At 38.1% G+C, this 24,419-nt stretch overlaps 2 protein-coding genes across 3 annotated transcripts; both read right to left on the bottom strand.

Moving 5' to 3' along the window:
• Nucleotides 1-63: 63 nt before the first annotated feature.
• On the bottom strand, nucleotides 64-10,115 carry LOC148370889 (voltage-dependent calcium channel gamma-4 subunit-like). Of its 2 annotated transcripts, none has more exons than XM_088328683.1 (5): nucleotides 9,693-10,115; nucleotides 7,661-7,942; nucleotides 6,273-6,356; nucleotides 3,991-4,131; nucleotides 64-3,839 (listed from the first exon to the last, which is right to left on the bottom strand). In XM_088328683.1, exons 2-5 carry the CDS (start codon nucleotides 7,845-7,847, stop codon nucleotides 3,028-3,030), a joined length of 1,224 nt encoding a protein of 407 aa, XP_088184809.1. In that variant the 5' UTR covers nucleotides 7,848-7,942; nucleotides 9,693-10,115; the 3' UTR covers nucleotides 64-3,027. The 2 variants fall into 2 exon arrangements, with proteins under 2 accessions (XP_088184809.1, XP_088184808.1); XM_088328682.1 differs by having other exon boundaries at nucleotides 7,661-7,915; nucleotides 9,693-10,114.
• A 1,717-nt stretch (nucleotides 10,116-11,832) lies between these two features.
• Nucleotides 11,833-24,212, bottom strand: LOC148370888 (voltage-dependent calcium channel gamma-7 subunit-like). Its single transcript, XM_088328684.1, has 6 exons — nucleotides 24,146-24,212; nucleotides 20,009-20,204; nucleotides 19,848-19,934; nucleotides 17,998-18,138; nucleotides 16,417-16,562; nucleotides 11,833-15,106 (listed from the first exon to the last, which is right to left on the bottom strand). Exons 2-6 carry the CDS (start codon nucleotides 20,202-20,204, stop codon nucleotides 14,765-14,767), a joined length of 912 nt encoding a protein of 303 aa, XP_088184810.1. The 5' UTR covers nucleotides 24,146-24,212; the 3' UTR covers nucleotides 11,833-14,764.
• Between the last annotated feature and the right edge of the window lie 207 nt (nucleotides 24,213-24,419).

The following is a 24,419-nucleotide window of genomic DNA, read 5'->3' as shown; positions in this document are numbered from 1 at the left end:
CCTTCCCCGTGCTGCCCTTGCTGGCTCGGAGTGTGATTGCGTTTGTGAGTTCCACGCCGTAAATGCTTTTTTGTAAACAACTTTATTGAATATCAACGTTATGATCTTATATATGTACATGCAAACCGTTGAAATATATTTTTCTAAACATTTATATTGCTTCCCTTGATCCTTTAGGCCAAAGTGGTTGAAATCATGAACCGATAACTCAATTTGGTGCACACAACAAAGACAGCAAGGTCCCCGACTTAGCACTAATGCACATTGGAAATACATATATATATATATATATATATATATACATAAATATTTATACATTAATCACCAGTAAATAAATCTCTATGTGCTTTTACTAACACTCTATATATAACATTACAAATATATACTGTATATATGTTTTTATCATTCAAATTCCATCTAAAATGTTGATTCTGAAATCCCAAAAGCAGATTGGACTCTTGGTTATAGTACTGTCCAAGTTAAAAGTTAAATCAAGAGTTAAAGATTATGTAATCAGGTGATAACGCTTTAAAGCGGTTCAGAGACTGGTAAAAGCATCAAAACTTTTTAAAATCCTGAGTTAAGGCTTTGAAGCTAAGGTTAAAGCTGCATTAACTCTGGTTACGTTGTTAACTCTGGTTAAGAAGCAGCTTTAATTTTATGATAAATGCTTAAAAAATTAACACCAGAGTAAACCTTTTAAACCCTTTAAAGCTAAAAAAAAGCTTTAACTATGAAGTTGAGTTTTAGAGCAGAAGCACTAACAGTGGAGTTAAACAAGTTTTAACTCTGGAGTCCCAGAATAAAAGCTTTAACTTTGACAGCACTATATGTTAACAAAAAAGGCAAATAACTCCAAAATAATGGCTCCCTAAACTCTGGAGTTAAATGTTTATTCAACTCCTGAGCAGAAGTTAAAGCTTTAAAGTTGTTTTACTTAACTTCAAGTGGCGAGCTTAAATTTGTGCATTTAGGCATTCAACTTAAATCAACAGCCATGGAGTTAAAGCAATATGAAGCTTTAACTCTATGGTTAAAGATTTGGAATTAAAGCTTTAACTTTGATGGCCATGTGTAAAAACAAAAAGAAATAATGGAATGCAATCAAAGATGTTTTTACTAAACAATTTGAAAAAAACGTTGGGGCATCAAAGCGTTCATTTCAGATCAAAGCTTTTAATCTAAACTTAACACTTTAAAGCTTTAATTTGGAAGCCAAATATTTGTACCTAGGGCTTTAGCTTCAGCTCCAGAGTTAAAGCTCAAAACCATTTAACTGCTGAGTTCGTTTTTAAAGCTGCTTTAAAGCATTTACACTAAGGTTAAACTTTTGGAACTAAAGTAAAAGTGTAACTGTTGAGTTAAAGCAGATCTAAAGCATTAACTCTGAAAGTAAATCTGAAGTTAATACTTTAACTCCAGGGTTGGGTAGGGTTACTTTAACTGGATTACTTTCAATTACTTTCAATTACTTTTGGATTACTCCAATACCAAATATGCTAATAAAAGAGAAAAGAAACTAAATATGAATAAAATTACTAAATTTTGTGCAGGCTTGGGGAGTAACGGAATACATGGAACGGCAAAAATGATGTTGGCAAGCTGTTTGGATTTATTTTCATTTTGTTTCTGTCGCATTTCATGTCAGTTTTGCCGGAGATCAAAGAAATCAAAGCCAGGAGAGAAAGCTTACCACGTGTTGTGAGTCATAATTGTATTCATATTTAGTTTCTTTTGTCTTTTATTAGCATATTTGGTATTGGTGTAATCCAAAAGTAATTGAAAGTAATCCAGTTGAAGTAACCCTACCCAACCCTGTAACTCTGACAGCATCGTACAAAACAAAAAAAAAGATGAAAAAAACTCACTTTTCCACGTGACTCCACAGAGACCACAAAGTACGACAGGCTCGATATTACCAACAAACTATTGAAATATCAAAATACAAAAAAAAACAAAAACATTTTTTGTCTTTAAAAAATGAAATGAAACATTTGAATATATATCAAATATGATTATTATTGTAAGGAATATTCTGCGTTGTGTGCTTAACCTTTATGAGGCTCAAATGTGAGAAGAGTGAAAGGCAGAAATCGGATTCTCCGATTATTTCGATTAATTGGCGGGAGAAAACATCATCGAGTTGTGTGTGTCCTCGCCGCCATATTTGTAGTCCTGAGAGGAAAACCAGAACATCAACAAAACTACGGGTAGAAGGCAGGAGTGTGTGTGTTTCTACACTTGTATTCACATCAAAATGTGCGAGTCTGCTTATGTTATTTTGTATTTGTTTGGGTACCTAAGTTTGTTTTTGTTAATGTTTTCTAATGCGTTTGTTTCCATGATACGTATATTTGTGTTCGGTGAAGTAGGTTTTACTAGTTTGCGACGCGTGTGTTTGTCCTCATTTGTGTGCAAGTATGACAATGTGTATGCTTTTGCTTTAGTTTAAAATGGTTTGTGGACAATTATGCACAAAAGAGTGTTTGTGTCTAGGTGCGTGTACATTCTCTATGTATTTGAGTACAATGCACGTTTGTATTTGTGTGAATTTCAAAACATTTGTGCGTTAATGTGTGTGTGTGTGAGTGTGTGCTTGTGTCATTGTGCGTTTGTGGACTCTCATGGACAAAAGTGTGGTTTTGTCCAAAGGTGTATTTCTGTGTCATTTCCATTTTATCCATTGTGAGTGTATTTGTGTGTATACGTTTGCATTTTGTGTCAATGTCAACATTTGTGTGCCGATGTGTGTTTGTGTGTCTGCTTGTTTGTGGACATTCAATCACAAAAGTGTGTTTGTGTGTCAATATGAATTGTCCATCACGTGTGTTTAATTGTATGCATCAACCTGTGCTTCTGTTCTTTTTTGATCGTCTCATTTGGATGAATGTGTGTATTTGTATGTCCTTTAGTCAGGTGTTTAAATGCTTATGGCTGTTTCACGTCCCAAAGACTAAAGCGGTTCAAAACAAATTGGCTTATTTATGAATGGTAATACCGCCCCCTCCAAGCCCCACCAATCAACTTTCAGACGGGCGTTGTCTTTCTGTTGAGAGTATCGGAGTTGCTGTCCCGGTCCCGCTTTGCAGTCAACCGGTCCAGTGTCCCAACGTTGCCCCTGTCCCGCTCCATGGTGGCACTGGACCCGGCGGAGGGGGCAGATCCACCGGCGGAGGCGGCACTATTTAGTGGGGCGGCGTTCTGGGTGGCAGCCGCCAGGTTGGACTTAGAGTGTGAGGGGAGCGTACCACTACCCACTGGCACACCACCCCCGCTACTGCCGCTTCCACCGTCCTTGGGGAAGTAGTTGTGCAGTTGGTAGAGCGTTGCCCGGTCCATGGTGCCATAAAGCGGCGGTGCACCACCCCCTAGACTCCCTAACTTGGCGTCCCGGGACAGAGTGTACATGGAGATGTCTCCGCTACCGCCGCTGCCGTGGTGAGGGTTGGGTAAGGTGGCCACAGAGAAGGGTGGTGCGGACGGCGGCAGGTTGAAGGTTTTGGTTCCGACGGGGGAGGTCTCCTGTGAGCGGGGTGGGTCGGTGGAGCGGGAACTGGAGCGTGAGCGGCGGCGGAAGCGGTAACTGGGTAGGCGGAGCATTGCGTGTGTGGTGCTCTTGAAGAGGTCTGCGCGGGAGCGGCAGCGCAATTCTTTGTTCTTCTCGATGTAGATGTTGACCGCCAGCACGCCAACCATCTCGGCCAGGATGAAGGACAGCCCTCCGAAGTAGAAGGACCAGCCGTAGGAGTAGTGCCACTTCTTGTCTTCGTCCTTCCGGGGGGAGATGTCACTGAGGGCCGCTGAGATGTAGACGATCACGCCGATGATGTTGCTCAGACCTGGTGGCAAAACATGCATCAGTAAGAAATTTGGTTGTGTGTCACCAGTAGAGAATGGAAAAGCAGCGCATAGGGAGGGATGTGGTTTATACAGGAAAAATCTCACATAGGTCAGCATGATTTTTCTTTAAAAAAAAAATTTATTCCTGACCTGCGGCCACAAAGAGAATCCCACCCCCCAGGATGATGTTCCGTTTGCTTTTGTAGAAGCCGCTGGAGGCAACGCACACTCCACCCAGCAGTAGCAGCACTGCGCTGAGGATGGGGAAGATGCTAGATGCACGCACCACTCCTGCACACACAGAGACAGACACACACAAGTGACACTTTTTGTGTAGGTGGTCGGACAGAAAGTGAGAAGCAAATCTGCGACAACTTTCTCTATTTGTTAGCAAAACACATTCAATGTTTTTTAATATTAGGGATGGGCGAGGTTTGAAGAAATTGGTCAATATCAGACTATTTCAAGATATCAGTACTTACTTTTCTACATTAGGGTTGAGTAAGAAACAATGAAATGGACACATACCAGGCGTATTTGGAGATATCAGTGCTTATTTTTTCACAGCACTTCGAGATGTCTTGTGATTAAGGGCTGTACAAATAAACATGACTTGACTTTAAAGATGGGCGAGGAACAAGTAATTGAGTGGATACCAGGATTTATATATGTACTTATTATAGACATTAAGGATGGGCAAGGAACAGGTACTGTAAATAGGTTGATACCAGGATTTATTTTAATATATCAATACTCATTGATTCACATTACGGAGGGGCAAGGAACGAGTAAAGGGACTATAATAGGCTTCATTTTACGATATCAGTTCCTACTTTTCACATTAGGGTCGGGCGAGGAATAAGAAAATGGGTTGATACTAGGCTTTATTTCAAGATATCACGATTAATTTGATCTCATTAGCGGTGAGTATATGGCCAAAACCAGGTTTTATTTCAAGATATCAGTAGTTTTTCATATTAGGAATGGACGAGGAATGAGAGAAAAAAAAAGCTCATACCATGCTGTATTTCAATATATCAGTGCTCATATTTTTATATTAGGGATAGGCAAAGAATGTCTAAATGGGTCAATACCAGGCTTCATTTTAAGATGTAATTTTTTATTTGATCACATAGGGATGGGCAAGGTACGAGTAAATGACCGATACCAAGTTCTCTTTATCTATTACATTGGGGTGGAACATGGGTGAGGAACAAAAAAAATGTGCCGACACAAGGCTTTTCCCCCCCTACATATCAGTAATTCTGTTGTTGGTACCGCCCTCTTGTGGTCAATTTTATCATAAAAAATAACCCGAAAATAGTAATCGCAGTAGTTGGTAAAATGGTTAATGATTTACAACTCACTTAAACCGTTATTAAGTGTTGGTACCAGGCAATGGTGGCTCAGCTCCGAGGATAAATGAAGTCTTTGTTATAAAGATGATACCAATACTATGTTATCAGGACTCAGTTTTGGATAGAGAACTCAGACTTGTATGAGTCTGGAATTTTTTTTATCAATTGAGCATCCTTATAAAATCGAGAATGTGAATCAGTAACTACTCAAACCGATACTAAGTGATACTAGGCAATGATGACAGTTAATACTCTCAGTTCCTATAATCGATTAAGGTTCAGGAACAAAGATGATACTGATACTCTGTATCGGCACCAAAGGATCCCTAAGAGTTTGAATCTGTATCAGGACTAAAGTCTGGACTTAATACCTGTATTTGTATCAGTCTGAAAAAGTATCAATCGAGTAGAGTTTAAAAAAAGGACAACAAGATTCAAGACTCACTTAAACCGCTGAAACCAGCCAACAATGTGTTCAGTTCCCAGAATGTATTGTTTGTGTTACAAACACAATACCAATACTCTGTATCACTACACGCTCTTTTTAAAAATTGGATATCTGAATCAGGACTAAGGTCTGGAATAAGTACTAGCACCTGTATGGGTCTGACAAAATATCAACTGAGTATCCTTATAAAAGTTACATTGATCAGTATTCACGTATATCGATATCAAGTGCCAATACTAGGCAATGATGACAGTAAATACACTAAAATCCCAGATTGTAGCCTTCGGAACAATTATATATTTAGTGTTTGTGTACCGTAGACAATACCAATACTCAGTATCGGCACCCGCCGATCCCGAACATTCATTATCTGTATCAGGACTAAGGTCTGGATTCAGTATTGGATACCGAAAAAGTATCCATTGAGCATCGTTATAAGAATGACAGCATGAATCACATATGCTAAGGGGTACATGGTAGCATATCCGAACAAAATGGTGCTACAGAGAGAAGAGAACAGTGTCTTTCTGATCCAGCTGAAAATAATTTGTGGATGTCCGCCCACCAGCCCCTTCTGTCCTTTCAACTTCCTTCTCTCCTCCATCTTGATTTTGTGTGTCACTCACGCAGCAGATACTCAGCGGCGTCTTGGTCGTAGTCGGCGTCATCAGGGAAATGGTTGATCTGCGAGCACACGCCTCGTTTCAGACCTGAGAAGTAAGGAAATACCCATCAAGGTTTTAAATAGTAAGACTCAGGACTTGAAGTCCAAAGACTTGGTTCTGCTTAAGAAAATTTTACATTTAGTTTGGATTTGTGGTCAAAGACCAGGTATTGCACGACTTAAGACTTGGACTCACAATCCAAAGACTAGGACTTGTACCTTTGAGACTTGGACTTCAAACCATTAAAACATAGATTAGATTTTTGGGTCAAAGTGTTAGACTTGGACCCTTAAGTCTTTAATTTAAAATCCAATTCATTCCTGCCTAGACATCAAAACATAGCTTGGATTTGTGGGATAAAGACCAGCAGTTGAATGGGACTTGTTTCCTTAGAACTTAGACTTGAAACCCTGAGACATTGTGTGGACTTTCCACCCTACAATTTGGATTTGTGGGTCAAACATTAGGACATGATTAGGACTTGATTTCCCCCTATGTCCCGGTCCGAAGCCTACGATCTGAGAGTGCCGGTCTTCTGGTGATCCCAAGAGCAAAGAAGTGTTCTGCTGGTTCCAGAGCGATCTCCATCCGGGCACCGGTGCTGTGGAATGCTCTTCCCCCTGAGATCCAATCTGCAACCTCAGTGGAAATGTTTAAATCTAAGCTTAAAACTCATTTCTACTCCATAGCATATGAATAACCTACTCTTCTCGCGGCTGAAAAATAGTCTGTGTAATATAATGTAATAATCTGTGAAGCCCTTTGAGACTCTTCGTGATTTAGGGCTATACAAATAAAATTGACTTGACTTGACTTGACTTGTACCCCTTGAGCCTAGCCTCGAAAACGTAAGACGTGGGGAAGACTTTCAACCTTGTGACTTGGATTTATGGGTTGAAGGGTGGGACTTGACTTGGACTGGCACCTAAAGAAGTATAATCAGTACCACAAGATTTATGTGAACTCTAAACCTTAAGACTTGGACTTCAGTTGGAATTCAATCTTGTAACTAACACAACAACTTGGAACACCAAGGCTTGGTGTGGGTTTTGAACCTTAAAATTTGGACAAGATTTGGATTTGTTGATCACAGACTATTACTTGATGCTAAATTTGTAACCTTATTGCTTAAAAACCCAGACATTTTTTTGTATAAACCATTGGACTTGTAAACCAAGGACCTGGTATGGACTTCAACATTACGTCTTGGGCTTGACTTGGGTTTCTGGTTCAAAGATAAGGTTTGGTCGAGGTGTGGTTCTGGACAGGTCGAACGTGTTACCCATCACTAGTCACATGGTACTTATTCTAACAATGCTAATATTGCTACAGTGCTTGTACTGTAGTACCCTCGAGGCAGCAGATCCTCCAGAGTCCCGAGTGGGTTAGGGCCCCGGGGTCCTTCTTGTCTTTGGGGGTCTCATCTTGTGCAGAAGACGAGTTAGCGGTGCTGTTGCAGATGAAGGCTCGAGCGTACAACCAGTAGTCGGTGCCGATGGCCACAGTCATCAGGGCGAAGGCGGCAAAAGCTCCCATGCTGGTCAGCAGAACCTGGATGCCGCGCTCGCACCAGGCCAGGGCCGGACGCGCCAGGAAACTTGTCTCTGCGTCGATACGTATCACGTATCAGTCTGAACAAGCGATATCAACCATTCCAAGAAGAAGTCAACAAATCTAATGCATAGATTGCAAACTAAAAAATACAAATCAGTGGTAGGATTTGGTGGTGGCCAAGCTAATTTTTTTTCTCAATGATCCTTGGTGTCTGTATCACCAAAAAACAGTATTGGTCTTAAAACCATTTCTAGTCTGAGTTTACATGTTTAATGTTTAGATTAGAAACCGAACAAATTAAATTCAATGTTAGAATTTAGGTGTAGCCGAGCTGAATTTTTTCACTATGATCCTTCTTGTCAGTATTGGCAAATACTGGTGTCGGACTGAACGAGCAGTATCGGCCATTCCTAGTGACTTGTATTACACTGACTAAAGTGGTTCCGAACCACATTTTTTCAAACTGATGCTACTTACAATTATGAGTGTCGATACCTTACATGAGGCTGGTATTGAAACTAATACAGGTATAAGAAAATAATGGTATCAGTTCCAAATAATTGGTCTTGACTATTCCTAGGGACTTGTGTTGCACAAACTAAGGATATTTTCTCAGATCAATACCGTCTACGATTGTGAACACTGATAGCTTAAATTAGGCTGGTATTGGAACCAGTAAATGCTAGTATCAGTCTGAAGAAGCGGTATCAACCGTTCCTTGTTACTTGGATGTATAATAAGGATGTTCGACACCGCATTTGCTCAGACAAAAACCACCGACCGATACATTAAATAAGGCTGGTACCAGCTAGTTCCGGTATTGGATTTGACAAAGCGGTATCAATGATCCCTATGACTTTGATTCAGACTTAGGATGTTCAACACCAAATTTTGTAATACCAACATAACCTACAATCGTGAGGACTGATACCTTACATAAGACCCGTATTATGACCCATGGCGGTATCAGTAAATTCCGGGATCGGTCCGAAATAAGCTGTATCAACCATTCCTAGCTACTTGTATAATACATACTACCTTATCACCTACAACTGTGAGTACTGATACCTTACATATGGCTGGTATTGAAACTGATAACAGTATCAGGAAATATCTAATCCCCGTATCAGAAAATAGTGGGTCTGAATAAGCGGTATCAAGCATTCCTAGTGACGTGTATTGCGCAGATTAAGGATGTTCCACACCAGATTTTCAGACTGACCCCCACTTTCACCTTACAAAAGGCTGATATGTGTGTAGGAAAACACAGTTTTGGGTCTGAACAAATGGTATCCACTATTCCTTGTGACTTGGATGCAAACTGTATGTTTGACAGCACGTTTTTTTTTTAGAGCAAAACAACGTACAATCGCGAGTACAGATACAGACATATGAATGAAATTGGAACCAATACCTGTATCAGCAAATGCTAGTACCAGGTCTGAACAAGTAGTAGTGACCCTTTCTTGTAACTTGGATGCAGACTAAAGATATTCAACACCCCATTTTCTCAGACTGATACCAACTACAAAAGTGAGTACCGATACCTTACATAACACAGGACTGTTATTGGAACCGATACCAGTATCAGCACAATCCGCTTGTTAAGACCTGATACCGGCATGAACCATTTATTGTGACTTGGATGCAGATTAAGGATGTTTGACGCATGATTTTCTCAGGCCGACACCACCGACAATCGTCAGTATCGGTACCTTACATAAGGCTGGTATCGGATACGGTATCGGTACCTGTCCAATCCTAACACGGATGCACTAACACACATTCCAAAACACACCCACGCATGCATGTGTGTTTGTGTGTCACCTGGGTGCAGGTTCCTGCCTTTGGCCTCCATCCTTTCTGGTCCCGGTCCTGGTTTTTCCTCGGATGTCCCCGCTTCGTCCTCTTCAGGTCCTCTTGGTCTCCTCCATGTCCTCACCTGTCTTCAGATTCCCACTCGCTTGTCCTCACCGGTGGCCGACACCGGCACAAAAAAACAAGAAGAAACTGGAGGGAGGATGGAGAGAGAGAGAGAGAGAGAGAGAGAGAGAGAGAGAGAGAGAGAGAGAAAAGAAGAAAGAACGAGATAGGGACGGAGGGATGGAGCGAGACAAAAGGTGAAGAAGAAAGGTGAAGCTGAGGATGAGGAGGACGGAGAGGAGGAGGAGGAAGAGGAGCTTCCTTCCTCGCCTGATTGGGAAGAGCGAGGGAGCGATAAAGAAAGAAAAAAAAACTGTGGAGTGAGTGGTCGCTCTCCCATCGTCATGGCAACTGTGGGGATGCTGAGCCAGTGTGTTGGCGTTGGGTACACACTTCACAAAGGATTAAGAAAAACATTTTTCCTCCACATTCTTTCCTTTTTTTCCTGTGGTTTTTTTCCCTTATGCATCATTTCAAAATAAAGGCCTAGAATGCCATCATTCTTCATTTTATTTGACATTTTATTCTTCCTGCTGATTTTTTTTTTTTACCCTTTTTCTTTTTAAACTAAACATTTTACTTGGCGCACCTTCATGGATAATTTCAAACTAAAAACCTCAATCCGTCATTTACTTTTTTCTCATGCATTTTCTCACTTTACTTGAACTAAAAGAATATTTTTTTTCTCTTTTTTCCTCTCAATTCAAAATTTGACTCCACACCCTAAGCGTCATTTCAAAATAAAGGCCTAAGATGCCATCATACTCTTTCTACACTTAATTATGTTTTACAATTTTTCTTCTTGCTGAATTGTTTACCCCTTTTCATTCTAAATTAAAAGATTGACATGGATTACCTTTGTGGATAATTTCAAAATAAAAGTCTAAAAAAAACAACATTTACTTTTCTTCACTTAAAATTCTATCCATCCATTATCTGCACCGCTTATCCTCAGTAGGGTCGCGGTGGTGCTGGAGCCCATCCCACCTATCCTCGGACAGTGGGCAGGGGACACCCTGAACTGGTTGCCACACGCTTTAAATTGTTCAAACTTATTTTTTGTCCTGCAGATTTTTTTCCCCTTTTCTGTTCAGTATTTGACTCATCTTACCCTTCATGCATTATTTCAAAGTAAAAGCCTGAAAATCCATTATCTATGTTCATCTGATATAATACATCAAACATGTACAGCTGATGTTTTTTTTTGCAGATTTTTTCCCAATTCAAAATGTTCACCTGGCTTTTCCTCCATGCATAATTTCAAAATAAAACATGGGGAAAATAAATCATAAATTAATTTATGACAGATTTATTTTTCTATCATATCATTTTACATTTTAAATCATCCAAAATAATAAGTTTTAGGTATATCGTTCCCCCTTTTGCCCCTCTCAATTTGATATTTGACTCACCTTACCCTTTATGCCTAACTTCAAAATAAAGGCCTAAAAGGCCTTGATTTTGCTTTACCCTTTTCTTCTCTTTTATTTTTCCCTTCTTTTCTTTCTTAATTAAAAATTTGACCTGACTTAACCCTCGTGGATATTTTAAAATTACTTCTCTATGCTTAATCTTGTTCTAATGTCTTTCCTGCAGAATCCCCCCCACCCTTTTCTTCAGTACAATATTTGACTTATCCTACCCCTCATGTATAGTTTCAAAATAAAAGCCTGAAAATACATTATTTTTGTTCCACATCTAATTCATTTTTGCACATCATCTGATATAATACATCAAACAGAGACATTTGATATTTTGTTTGCAGGTTTTTGTCCCAATTTAAAATGTTGACCTGGCTTTCCCTCATATATTTACGTTTCAAAATAAAATCCTGAAAAAAAACACAGTTAATTTTTTTCTCATCGAATATCTCATTCTACATCATCTAAAATAATATTTTGGGCATATCTGTCCCTTTTTGTTCCTCTCAGTTCAAAGTTTGAGTTATCTTTGCCCTTATGCCCAATCTCTAAATAAAAGCCAAAAGGTTTTGAGGCTAACCGACCAAATTGGTCTTCTTCTTACACAAAAACAGCAACAAAAATAACAATTTCAAAAATATTTATTTCATTCATTAAGAATTTCCAAGAAATGTCTACAGAATGTATTACACTTGGTTGCCATCTTTTTGTCACTGGCAGAATTGATTTGATGCTCCGGAATTTTCTTTTTGTTTTTTAGAAAAATAAAATCTGGCAGGTAACCAAAGAGAAAACACTTTCATTCCTATTGAACAATACAATACAATAAATAAAGACATAAATCATTAGAGAATAAAGAAAAATCAAACAAAATAAACAAATGAATAATCAAAAAAATACCCCAAAAATGGTCCATGTCTTTTTTGTTAAAAAAAAAAATGAACCGGTTACTTTAGTAATATTGTTTTTAATATGTTTTTATTTTATTTTTCATTTTTACTTTAATAATAAAGTAAAATTAAGATTCTCCATTATTAACACCGTAATAACACAGTAATAACACTTTCGTACATTAAATGACAATATTGAAATGTACTGTATTCGATACTCTCATTCCTGAAAATGCTCTTACTAAAAACAATTTTAAAAACTATTTGTTTAAAACTTTTTGTATTTGTTTCCACCCCTCTTCTTTGGTTTGTCACAATATTTTGAGATCTTCTTTTTTTTTGTTAAAATGTTTTGTCACTGTAATTTAAAACAAAGGGCCGAACGTTATTATTTCTGGGCTGTATTGTTATTATTATTGTTTTTTTAATTTATTCTGTTTTGGATTGACTTAATTGGTCTGAATTCATAATAATGTATAGTGACATATTGTAATAGAATATATAAATATGTAATATTTTTGCGTTTATTCAAATTGCATACTTTTAATATCCAAATATTGTTTTTTATTTTCGCCCACAATTTTGGACTTAAAGTATTCATTTGAATTTAGCTCATTCTTACAAAATAAATCAAGCAAAACTGAGTTTTTTTCCCTCAGTTTGTCGTATGGATTTATATATAATGTATAAAATGTCAAAATAAAAGCTAACATTGTTTGAAAGGCGGTAGGGATGCTACTTTTTGAGTTAATTTATTATACAAACATAAGAACTGTTTTGTATTCAAAATATTATCAGAATTATCCCTCATGTATAATTTCAACATTAAAGCATAAAATCTCGTTCCACTTTTTTTTTCTTCCTGCAGATGTTTTCTCATTATTTCCTCCAAATTCAAAAGTATCCATTGTGCATAATTCCAAAATAAAAAACCAATAATTTACTTTTCAACACATCATATCTTTCTACAGCATTTTGTTCTGCATAATTTCAAAGTAAAAGTTTTATAATCCATCCTTTATTCTCCCACACATCTTGTTTGACATTCCCTTCTTCTGTAAATATTTTTACTCAAATTCTTCTCAAAATGTGACCTGCCCCAACCCTTGTGCATACTTTCAAAATAAAAGCCCATAAAATCCATAATTCATCCATCCATCCATTATCTGCACCGCTTATCCAGAGTAGAGTCGTGAGGGTGCTGGAGCACATCCCAGCTTTTTTAGGGCAGTGGGCAGGGGACACCCTGAACTGGTTGCCAGCCAGTCGTAGGACACACAGGGACAGGGACAATTTGGATCGGCCAATTAACCTGACATGCATGTTTTTGAATTGTGGGAGGAAACCGGAGTGCCCGGAGGAAAGCCACGCAAGCATGGGGAGAACATGCAAACTCCACACGAGAAGGTTCAATCTCATGACCTCAGAACTGTGCCGTACTGCCTCCACAATTAATGCTTCATCTAATTAATCTTTCCACATTATCTGATGTATAAATTTTTCTGAAGCGCCCCCCTCCTTTTTTTCAGTTCAAAATTTTACCTGACTTATCATCATTAAAACATAGTTTGAAAATAAAAGCATAAAAAAATATCTTTAATTTATGTTCCTCCTTTATTTTTCTTTTACATTGTCTGATACATATTTTGTTTATACCCCCCCTATTTTCCACCAATTCAAAAGTATACCCTGCTTCACCTTCAAATACATAATTTCAAAATAAAAGCTCCACAATTTATGTTCTTCGGCTAATTTCTCTTTCCACATAATTTGATTTATGTTTTTTTGCAGTTTTTTCCCTTATTAAACATTTACCTGGCTTACCCTTCATGCACAATTTGACAATAAAAGCCTGACATCAATAATTGATGTTCGCGATCTAATGTCTCTTTCCACATTATCTGATATAATCATTTATTTTCTACATCTTTCTTTCTTTCCTCATAATTCGACATTAGACCTTACTTACCCTCATGCATAACTTCAAAATGAAAGCCTACAAAACATCAATTTTTGTCCTCATCATATTCATCCTTCCGTATCATCTGATATGATTATTTTTCTGCAGAGTTTAATCCCTCTTTTCTTTACCCGATTCAAATTTTTACCTGGCTTTCCCTTAATACTTTGTTTCAAAATAAAAGTCTAAAGACTCCTTAATTTATATTCCTCAATTGATTTCTATATTTGGGGAGCAGAATTTTTCCCTTCTTCTACAACTCAATTTAAAATGTTTACCTAGCTTCCTCTTCATGGATAATTATAAAATAAAACCCTTTAAAAAAAATTTTTTTTCCAGCATAATCTTCCCCTTTGGTTTTGATATATTATAAATAATGCTTGGCTTGTCCCTCACGCATAATTTCAAAAGTATAAAAAAATCCCTAATCTCACTTAATTTCTCATTCCACATTCTCTAACATTATTATTGTTTTTTTTCCTGAAGAATTACCTCCCTTTATTCCCGCATTTGGACGCACAACGTCCTCATTCCTGCGCTCAAATCTGATTGGCCAAGACGTAAACGCCCGTTTTTCACCGTTCCAGTCAGCTTTTCCGGCGAGCGTCTCGATGAGTCATCATCCGTCTCCATAATTTCCCGCTTCCACCTCGTCCTCCCACACGTGTCGTAAATGTGTCATTTTATATGTATCCACACACAAAGCTAGCAGGGGGAGGCGCCCAGTTGCATATGGGCATGGTAACGGGGCGGGGCCATGGGCAGGTGTTCAGCCAGGTGAGGACGGGATCGGTCGAAAGACGGGTAAGAGGCGGACGAGGACGAAGAAGGGGGTGCGGTGCGGTCGAGTCGGACGGAAATGTCGGACGAGGCGTCGGATTGGCTGCGGCTGCGAGGGGGCGGGGCCCAGGAGTCGGGATGCAGGAAGTGGCCGCTGTAGTCGCTGCACTCGGACACTCGGGGGCGGTAGAGCGCCGGGTGAGGACGGAATAGTTCTTCTTCTGCGTATCGCTTCATGAAAAGGTACACCGACATCACGCCTGCGCCCTAAAAAGCATCACGACGAAACAGGGTCAGAAAAAAAAACAAAATTGGATCAAGAATGGAAGGATATGCAGTAACACTGGAGATAAGTGGACCTAGCTTCCTGGGTTACGATTAGTTTATACTATCGATGAACAAAATAATAGTGATGATAACACTTTTGGAAGCCTTCAACAAAAAAGGGCTAAAAGAAAATAAAAATTCAAAAAAAAGATTATATTTCATAGACCCACCCCAGCCAAAAAAGGCAGACCAAAAATAATTTAAAAACTAAAATAAAATAAGTAATTTTACAAATCCACCCCAATGATCAAAGGCATATACTAAAATAGATAAATCAATAAAATAAGATAAAAAAAACAAACAAAATAAAACACACAAAAAAACATTGTAGTCGTTTATTGAATAGTAGGCGTAAACGTATTTACTCAAGGTGTGTATTTCTAATCAGTTTGATGACGTCTCTTAGTCTTCCTGTCTTTGTTTAAAGGTGTTAGTACTTTTCCAGGGGGGTGGTCTTTTGTCTTTGTCTCAACATACCAGTACCTTTCTATGTCTTGTGACTTCAATGAAACACAGAGGCAGACGGGGGGCTGATCGAGATTGAGTAAGAGCTCATCTCCCCAGCTGCAGCTGGCTAAAAAATTTAGTCTGCCTGGTGAACTTCCTTCTAGCGTTAGCCAAATTTTATAGCTCTCCCACATGTCAGTGGTCTCTTTTAGACCCCATATTTCTACACTAGAACAAGGAAAAGAATGTTATTTCATATATTTGGTCGTTTTGAGCCAAAAGAAATTAGAAATAAAAGATGGTTTGATATTAATCCCCTAATTTATATGTATTCAATTTCATTTTATTTATTTTTTACTTTTCAACCCATGAATAAATTATCGTATTGTCTTGAAAAGGGGAAAAAGAGAAAGGGCATTTATTTGCATAAAAATATATATTTTTTAAATATGAAAGAAAGTATTGATAAATAAATAAACAAATGAGTAATAGTCTTAGTTTTTTGTTGATCATTTGATCATTGATACAATCAACACATTTTGGATTGATTTGACCAAAAACAGAAAAGAAAAACTGATTTAAAATAATCTTTCTGCCAGAAAACCCAACAAAATCATTGAAATTCACGTCTCTCTCCCCCCACTTGAAGCTACCCTAAGCTCACGACAGGTCGCCATGGCAACAAGCATCAGCGTGTACGTGTGTTCATCCTATTTAGTGTACCTTTTGCAAAAAAATGGAGATAAGGAGGAATTAGAAGGATGAAAGAAGGAGTAAAAGGGAAAAAAAGGAACGAGTGTCACCTCCTTCAGCAGGAACGAGGACGCGGCGAGCGCGAAGGACCACCCGTAGCGGTATTGGAAGAAGTGTTCGGCTTCTCGGGGTCGATTCATTACTTCATCGTTGATGCTGGAGATGTAAAGCACCAGGCCCACAACCAGACTTAGGCCTGCAAATGCATTGGGCGATGACATGGTCACAACATAGTAATAACACAACAGTAGTAACATAGTAATAACGTAGTAATAACACAATAGTTTATTTCAACAATTGATATTAAAATGTTTGCCTTTTGTACTAATCGGTAACAAAGAAGTAAGCCCTGCCCCGCCCCAATAAATAAATACCTAAATATCTTACAGTACACCTAATTGCCATTTGGATTTTATTTAAAAAAAAAAAATACAAAAAAAACGTATAAATATAAATAACATTTACTAGAGTTGCATTTTATAAATGTTTTTATTTTTTTATCACTGGAATAAAGTTCTAATTTTTTTTCCCTTGTTTTTCATTTCATTCTTTTTACTCTTTTTATTTCTTTCCTTTTCCCCTTTTCAATGTTTCCTTCTATTCTTTTCATTTTTAATCCTATCACTTTTTAATTATTTGTTCTTTTGTAATATTTTTGTTTTACTTATTTGTGGTTAGCGCGTGTGCGGCACAGTTCTAAGGTCTTGGGAAGCTCCTGTGTGGGTTCAAATCCAGCTACTGGTTTTCCTGTGCGGCGTTTGTATATTCTTCCCGTGCTTGCGTGGGTATCCTCCGGGCACTCCGGTTTCCTCCCACATTCCAAAGGTGAATTGTCCCTAGGTGTGAATGAGCGAGCGAGTTGTCTGTCCCAGTGCGCCCTGCGATTGGCTGGCAACCAGTTCAGGGTGTCCCCTGCCCACTGCCCGATAATTGCTGGATCGGCTCCAGCACCCCCACGACCCTATTGAGGATAAGCGGTGCGGCTAATGAGATGAGATTTGTTCTCCTTTTCTCAGTTTTTCTTTTCAAACTTTGTAATTTATCTCTTTTTTTTCTTCTTTTTTTGCATTGCTTTTTTCTTATTTCCACTGTTTCCCCCTTTCTCTCCCGTTTTCCATCTTTTTCTCTTTCCTGATTTATTTACTTTTCCTATGTTTCTCTTTTTTTTCTTTCCACTCTTCTTTATTCTTATGTTTTCCTCGTTCTCCTTTTTCCCTATTATGTTCTTTTTGAAACAAATGTTAAATAATCTTCACTACGTTTTCAATCAATTACAATAAAGACAATTATATTACATTCCAAGTTACAAATATATTGTTATAAACTAAAAAAATCGGGTGATACTGTTAATCGTATCATACAAAAACCAAAAATCACACGCACACACAAAAAACACAATAACTTGTCTTATTTGAATTGGCCAGCAAATGAGGATAATACAATAACAAAATAGATTGGCAAGGATGTAATTGGCTGTCTTGTCCACATGATGGGAGCATTGCGCTTTCCATGAGAACAAACCAGTTGACTCATTCGCGAGGATCGATGTCACTTTCCTGGAGCGACGCATGCACAAACATAGTGACGTCATAGTTGAACCGATTTTATGAATAAATAAAAGCAGGACCAACCTGACAAGATGAAGAAAATCCCGGAAACGAAGGCCAGAATGGTCCGCTGAGGCCTGACGTGGCCGACGCTGCTGACCACCACGGCGATGAAGACGAACAGCAGCGACACCAACGGGAATGGCGTCGCCGTGCGCACCGCCTCTAAAAACGGAACCACGACCAAAACTTACTCTACTGTAACCGTCTTGTATTACTAAACTCTCATTTAAACTCCAACAGAGCGCTCTCAACACTGATACACTCTGTTAAAAGTGTCGATAAAAATTGTTCAAACCTCATATTGTTAGAATATGATATAATGAAATTGTGTGTTTAATTGCTGTTAAAAATGTCGGGAAAATTGGTTAAAACCTCATATTGTTGGAATATGATATAATGAAATTGTGAATGTGTTTAATTGCTGTTAAAAATGTCGACAAAAATTGTTCAAACGTCAAATTATTAGAAAATGGTACAACGAAATTGTGAATATGCTTAATTGATGTTAAGATTGTCGAAAAAATTGTTCAAACCTCACATTGTTTATTTGCTGTTAATAGTGTCAATAAAATTGTTCAAACCAAAAATTAACATGGAAACAACTCTCTCACGCACAATATTGAAACGGCTTCATGTTATTGAACCTACCACTTTAATCCCTTAACATTCCTGTAAAATTTGCCTAAAATCCCAATCCAAATTTAATCATCTTCATGGACTATTTGCAGAATATGGACAGTTTTGGTCTCTTCTGAAAGGTAACACTCTGAAGTTTTGTCCCAACTAAAATATTTACTGCAAATGATACTAATTGAGTAATCTGAGTTGGAACACACAGAAATAGAATGTTTTTTTATTGTCGCCTGATTTTTTTGTGTGTAATCAAATATCTGTAGTGTGTAGTAGTGGGAGATAGATGAGAAAATTGCTTGAAGCCTTACCTGGTACCTTGCCAAATTTGATAAGAATCTGAAAAACTAAACATGGTATTTTACATATTTTTCTATGGGTAGGTGTAGGCGTTTCCTGATTTTTTTTTAAATCTGTGTTTATCAAGTGTTTCTGAGTAAATATTTTAGACGTTTGGATTCACTACCAGTCTTTCATTGAAACTATTGACTCACAAACTATGGAAATAGTCACTTATATACAACTGAAATCCCTCATCACTGCAGAAACCCCCGCTTGCTCACTAGGGAAAAAATACTGAATTAAACGCTCCCTTACACACCACAGAAACCCCTTCCACACTGCTGAAACACTCCCACATTGTTGAAATGCAAATGAATCACACACACGAACACACACGCACACACAGACACTGAAACATAAATGTCACAAAAATGAGACTTCCACATAAACAGTACACACTAACTCACTAATGAAACACAAATCACTGCCACTCTCATTAAAACAACCGTAATTGTCCCATACACATCATTGAAACCCTCACAAACACACTACAGAGACTCTCAAATCTTGCATTTACAATACTGAGACAATTACACAATGGAATGACTTGTAGACTTGTGAAATACTCACATGCTGAGTACTTACACACTCTCACACAAATTAAACTCTCACTTACACACTATTGAGAGTCTTCGATCTTACTTTTACAATCCAGAGACCCTCAAAGAACACAACCAATCACACACGACTGAAACTCTTAGAGATTACATTTACAAAACTGAGACACAGACTCAATGGAACCCCTGGTACACTCGTGAAATACTCACAAGATCACCACTGGAACACTCTCAGTCAACTGAAATTCTTACATACGCACTACTGAAACTCTCTCATATTTAGAGTACTACAGCAACAAGCTCCTAAACCAGCCTATCATAATGGTCATCATGGCGACTGACTGAGGATGTTGGCCGTGTTCTCTGTGGTTAGCTCCGCCTCCGGCTCATTGAAGTACTCGGACGGCACGCAGCGGCCGTTCTCTGGCCCTAAAAACAAATAAATAATCATAATAATAATAACACGATAATGACATACTACATGCTAGCAGGCGTTGGGTCACCTGCCACGAAGCAAACCCGCCACAGGCCCGAGTGCAGAGCTGTCTCCACCTGTGTGCTCTGGTTGTGCTGCAGGACCACGCCCTCTTCCATCAGCAGCCAATAGTCGCTGGACACGGCCGCACCCACCAGAAGAAGGCCACACCCCCCAAACGAGGACGACAGGAGCGTCAAAGCGCGTGTGCTAAAGCGACTCATCTGGAAATGTAAAAATTAAATACAAATGCGTTTTGTCAGATTAATGTATTGTGAAAAAAGCAACAACGTATGGTAGACATAATCCATCATAATAAGAATATCATTTCAAAATAAGGGTAGCATGAATGTTTTTGAGGTCATGTTTCAAAATAAATAGAGGGTTTAAAGTAGGTATCTTAAGATGGAGGTTGAGAGTTTTGTATTGACTCACGTTAAAGTTTCAAACCTGAGATTGAATTACAGTTTTAATTTGGAGTAAGGTTTGAAATTGGGGTTTTGAAGTGGCATTAGGGTTTCACAAGGAGGATAAGAATGAGAATTAGTTTAGAAAAAAAGGTTAGTCTTTAAAAGTGGGTCTTAAATTTTGGGTTGAGATTTCAAATTACGCTTTAAAATTGGAGTTAGGTTTGAAATTGGGGTTTTAAAGGGGGATTCGGGTTTCACAAAAAGGATAAGAAACTAGAGTTAGTTTGGAAAACAAGGTTAGGGATTGATAAGCAGGTTTTGATTTTAGGACTATAGTATCACAATGAGGTTTAAAGAAATAATCAGGCTTTCAAAGTGTGTTTTGAAATTTAGGTAAAGATTTCAAATTATGGTTTTAACATTAGAAGTACAGTGTTAAATAAAGGCATTTTAAAATCATGGTATCAAACTAAACGAATTTAGAAAAAAATGTTAGGTTTTAAACCTGTTAAGTTAGGTTAGGATATAGAATTATAGTTTAGATATTAAGAGTAGGGTTTGATATCAGGGCTTTGAATTGGGATTATGGTTTTAAAAACAAGTGTCACAATTTAAAACATGAGTGTAACATTATTTATCGTTTCACTGCCCCAATAAGTGACCTCAGTTTTGAATCAAGGTTTCAAATTATCGTCAGTATTTCCATTTGGGTTTTAAAACTAGTGGTAGTTAGGGTCTCAAAGTGAGGTTCATCCTTAAATGCACTTATGTTGTTTTCCATTTAAAAACAGGAAGACTAAAAACGAAAAACATTTTATCCTCAAAAGTATTTAGCTCTATGCTAACGCTCAATGTGAAACCAGATTGACTGGCTAGGGAGAATTAAGTGTCGTTTCAGCAGACTAACACAAACAAAGATACATCTTACAAGAACGTTGGTGGAGATACTCTCAAGGCCAGATACAATGACGCTAACAAAGGGGGATTCTAACTCACAGGCTAATGATAAATTACACAAGGAACAAAGAACGACATCATCAGGGGGATTGAACATCTAAAGTAGGACAACGGGACTTAAGACTCCAAACTACACTAAAAGTGAGGGAGACAATTTCTTCTGAGGACGCAATGTAGGACAAGGGCGAGATCGGCGATGCTTAAAAATAATTAAAGAAAAAAATTTGATTTTTGGCGATGTTCATGAGACTTTCAAGTGAGGAAATATGAAAAAGACTCAGGGTCAGCGTGGAAACTTGGCGGACGCTGATGACGCGCAGATGGCGTTTTCAGGTTAGATCACCGGCGGCGGGGGACCAAAAAGGGGAGGGTGGACGAGGGGGTTGTTTTCAGATGCAATATGGACTCAAACCTGCGCCAACTGGCACCAGCAAATGTCCATATTTGGTTTTGCAGGAAGTTATTTGATGTAATACAATAACAAGCATATCACAATATCAATGGTATCGTACTGCAACACAATGTTCTGTATCTCGATCGTACATGCGTCGCACAAAGATATGAAACACAAAATTATATCATGTTACTATGCTATCATGTATCCTAATACACAGTGATATCAAATTATATCATAATAAACTAACCTGTATTTAAACTAACAGTATTTCAAAATTAAAGCATGATTTTGAACAAAATAATACCAAACATTATATCAGACTATACATTGTATCATAGATCATGATCTCCTGTATCGCAATAGGAAAGTCATTTTAGCATTAATGATAAGATATCAAAAATATTGCGTATCACAATGTACATCGATATAAAAGTACCTTATAAAGTTATCCTGTTTCCACGTGATAATTCACATGATTTTGTAACAAAATAAAGCATTGATTTGTACAAAATGATATGAAAATGACTTGTGCATATAATGTGTATCAATTTTAAGTCATTTGCGTTAATGGGAAATTTTGCAGGCATGGCGGATGTGTGGTTAGCGCATCAGCGGCACAGTTCTAAGTTATGGGATCGAATCCACCTGTGCGGGATTTTCATGTTCTTCCCGTGCTTGCGCGGGTTTTTCTTCGGGCAATCCGGTTTCCTCGCACATTCCAAAAGCATGCAGGTCAGGTTTTTTGGCCGGTTCAAATTGTCCCTAGGAGTGAGTTGTCCGTCTCTATGTGTGCCCTGCGACTGGCTGGCAACCGGTTCAGGGTGTCCCCAGCCCATTGCCTGAAGACAGCTGAGATGGGCTCCAGCACCCCCGCGAACCTACTGAGGATAAGCGGTACAGATAATGGATGGGACATTTTACACACAATGATATCAGATCACAGTATGATTTCTGATATCTGATATGTAGTTCTGGATATGTGAACAATCTATGAAGAAACGGTGCATTCGCAATGATCGCAGCAAGGCTTTAGGGCTAGGACCTTAGCTTGGCCTTTTGGCTGAGAGTAAGTGTCCCGGCTCCTAGGCTTTGTAGCGTATTATGAACTGACCGATAACGGATAATGGATAATGAATAACGAAGATAGATCAATAACCCTTAAAAACCCCAAAACCCCCACACAGTTATATCACACTACATGACACACAATATCAAAATAAACATGACGACGCACACAATAACAACACAAAAACAAAGTATGAACTCTTTCAAAATGACACAGAAAATGATATCATGTACAGAGGGTATTATACATGATGAGGTTCTGTATCTTTATAGGACCTAAATTAAACTTTGATATTAAACACAAAATGATGTTGAGTTACAATCATAAAATTGATCCTGATTTACATTGTAACATCATAATAAATGTATCCAGATTAAATTCAAGTCAAGTCAAGTCACATTTATTTATATAGCCCGTAATCACAAAAAAATGTCTCAATGGACTGCACAGGATTACAATTACACAATTACCTAATCTTAAACCAACAAAAATATGTACAAAATGATACAGAAAATTATATACTCACGGTATCATGATACATGGCGGTTTTTAAGGGTTATTGATCTATCTTCGTTATTCATTATCCATTATCCGTTATCGGTCAGTTCATAATACGCTACAAAGCCTAGGAGCCGGGACACTTGCTCTCAGCCAAAAGGCCAAGCTAAGGTCCTAGCCCTACATGTCTGAATGAATACCTTTGATCAAAATTAAAGCATTACTTTTGAGTTAAAGCAGCTTGAAATCCTTAACTCATAATTAAAGCTTACACTTTTTTAGTTAGAGTGGCTTTAACTCTTCAACTCACAATTAAAGCAGCTTTTAATCCTTAACTCAGAATTAAAGCTTTAACTTTTACTTACAGCAGCTTTAACTATTTAACTTAATATTAAAGCTACAACTTTTAAGTTGAGGCAGTTTTAAAGCTTTAAGTTGCAATTCAAGCTTTAGCTTTTTAATAGGAGCGGCTCTATCTCTTTAACTCAAAATCAAAGCTATAACGTTTAAGTTAAATCAGTTTAAAAGCTTTGGTTGATTGAAGGTTTCACTATTGAACTACTTCCAATATAATTATCATCATAATTATGCTGTACCATGACACAACCAAAAATACACTTCATTATGTTTATATATAATTTTATGTATGTATGATATAATTCCTATATTGTGGTGCTCTCCAAGGTCCTTATTGCGAAGGAACACCCTTTGTAAAGCACAAACGGCACAAGCTAACATAAGCAAATGCCCATCACGTGGGGTGGTTGGGGTGGGATGGATGGGTTACATGCAAAAGGTAAGTCGAGGTGAAGAAGAAGAAGAAAAAGAGGAACTCACCTTTTGGCTCCAGGAGGTGCGCACATGTGAGAAGGTAAGTGCACACTGTGGTGGCTCAAGCAGCAAACTGCAGTTATTCCTCCCTTCTCTCTCACTTTTGCTCTCCCCTCCCTTTTTTTTCACATCGACCCCCCCCCCCTCATCAAAAGCACCCTCTCCCCAACTCCTCCTTGAGCACTGCAGAGAATCTCAATTTGCGCTTTGTTCTACTTTTTTTCATGAACATCAAATAACTCAAGGGTGTTAAGTAATAGCACTAGTGTATTGTATTTGA

Source organism: Urocampus carinirostris, chromosome 2 (assembly GCF_059441175.1).
Source record: "Urocampus carinirostris isolate Australia breed hairy pipefish chromosome 2, RoL_Ucar_1.0, whole genome shotgun sequence".
In the NCBI taxonomy this organism is placed as follows: domain Eukaryota; kingdom Metazoa; phylum Chordata; class Actinopteri; order Syngnathiformes; family Syngnathidae; genus Urocampus; species Urocampus carinirostris.
This window is presented reverse-complemented; position numbering and strand designations above follow the sequence as displayed.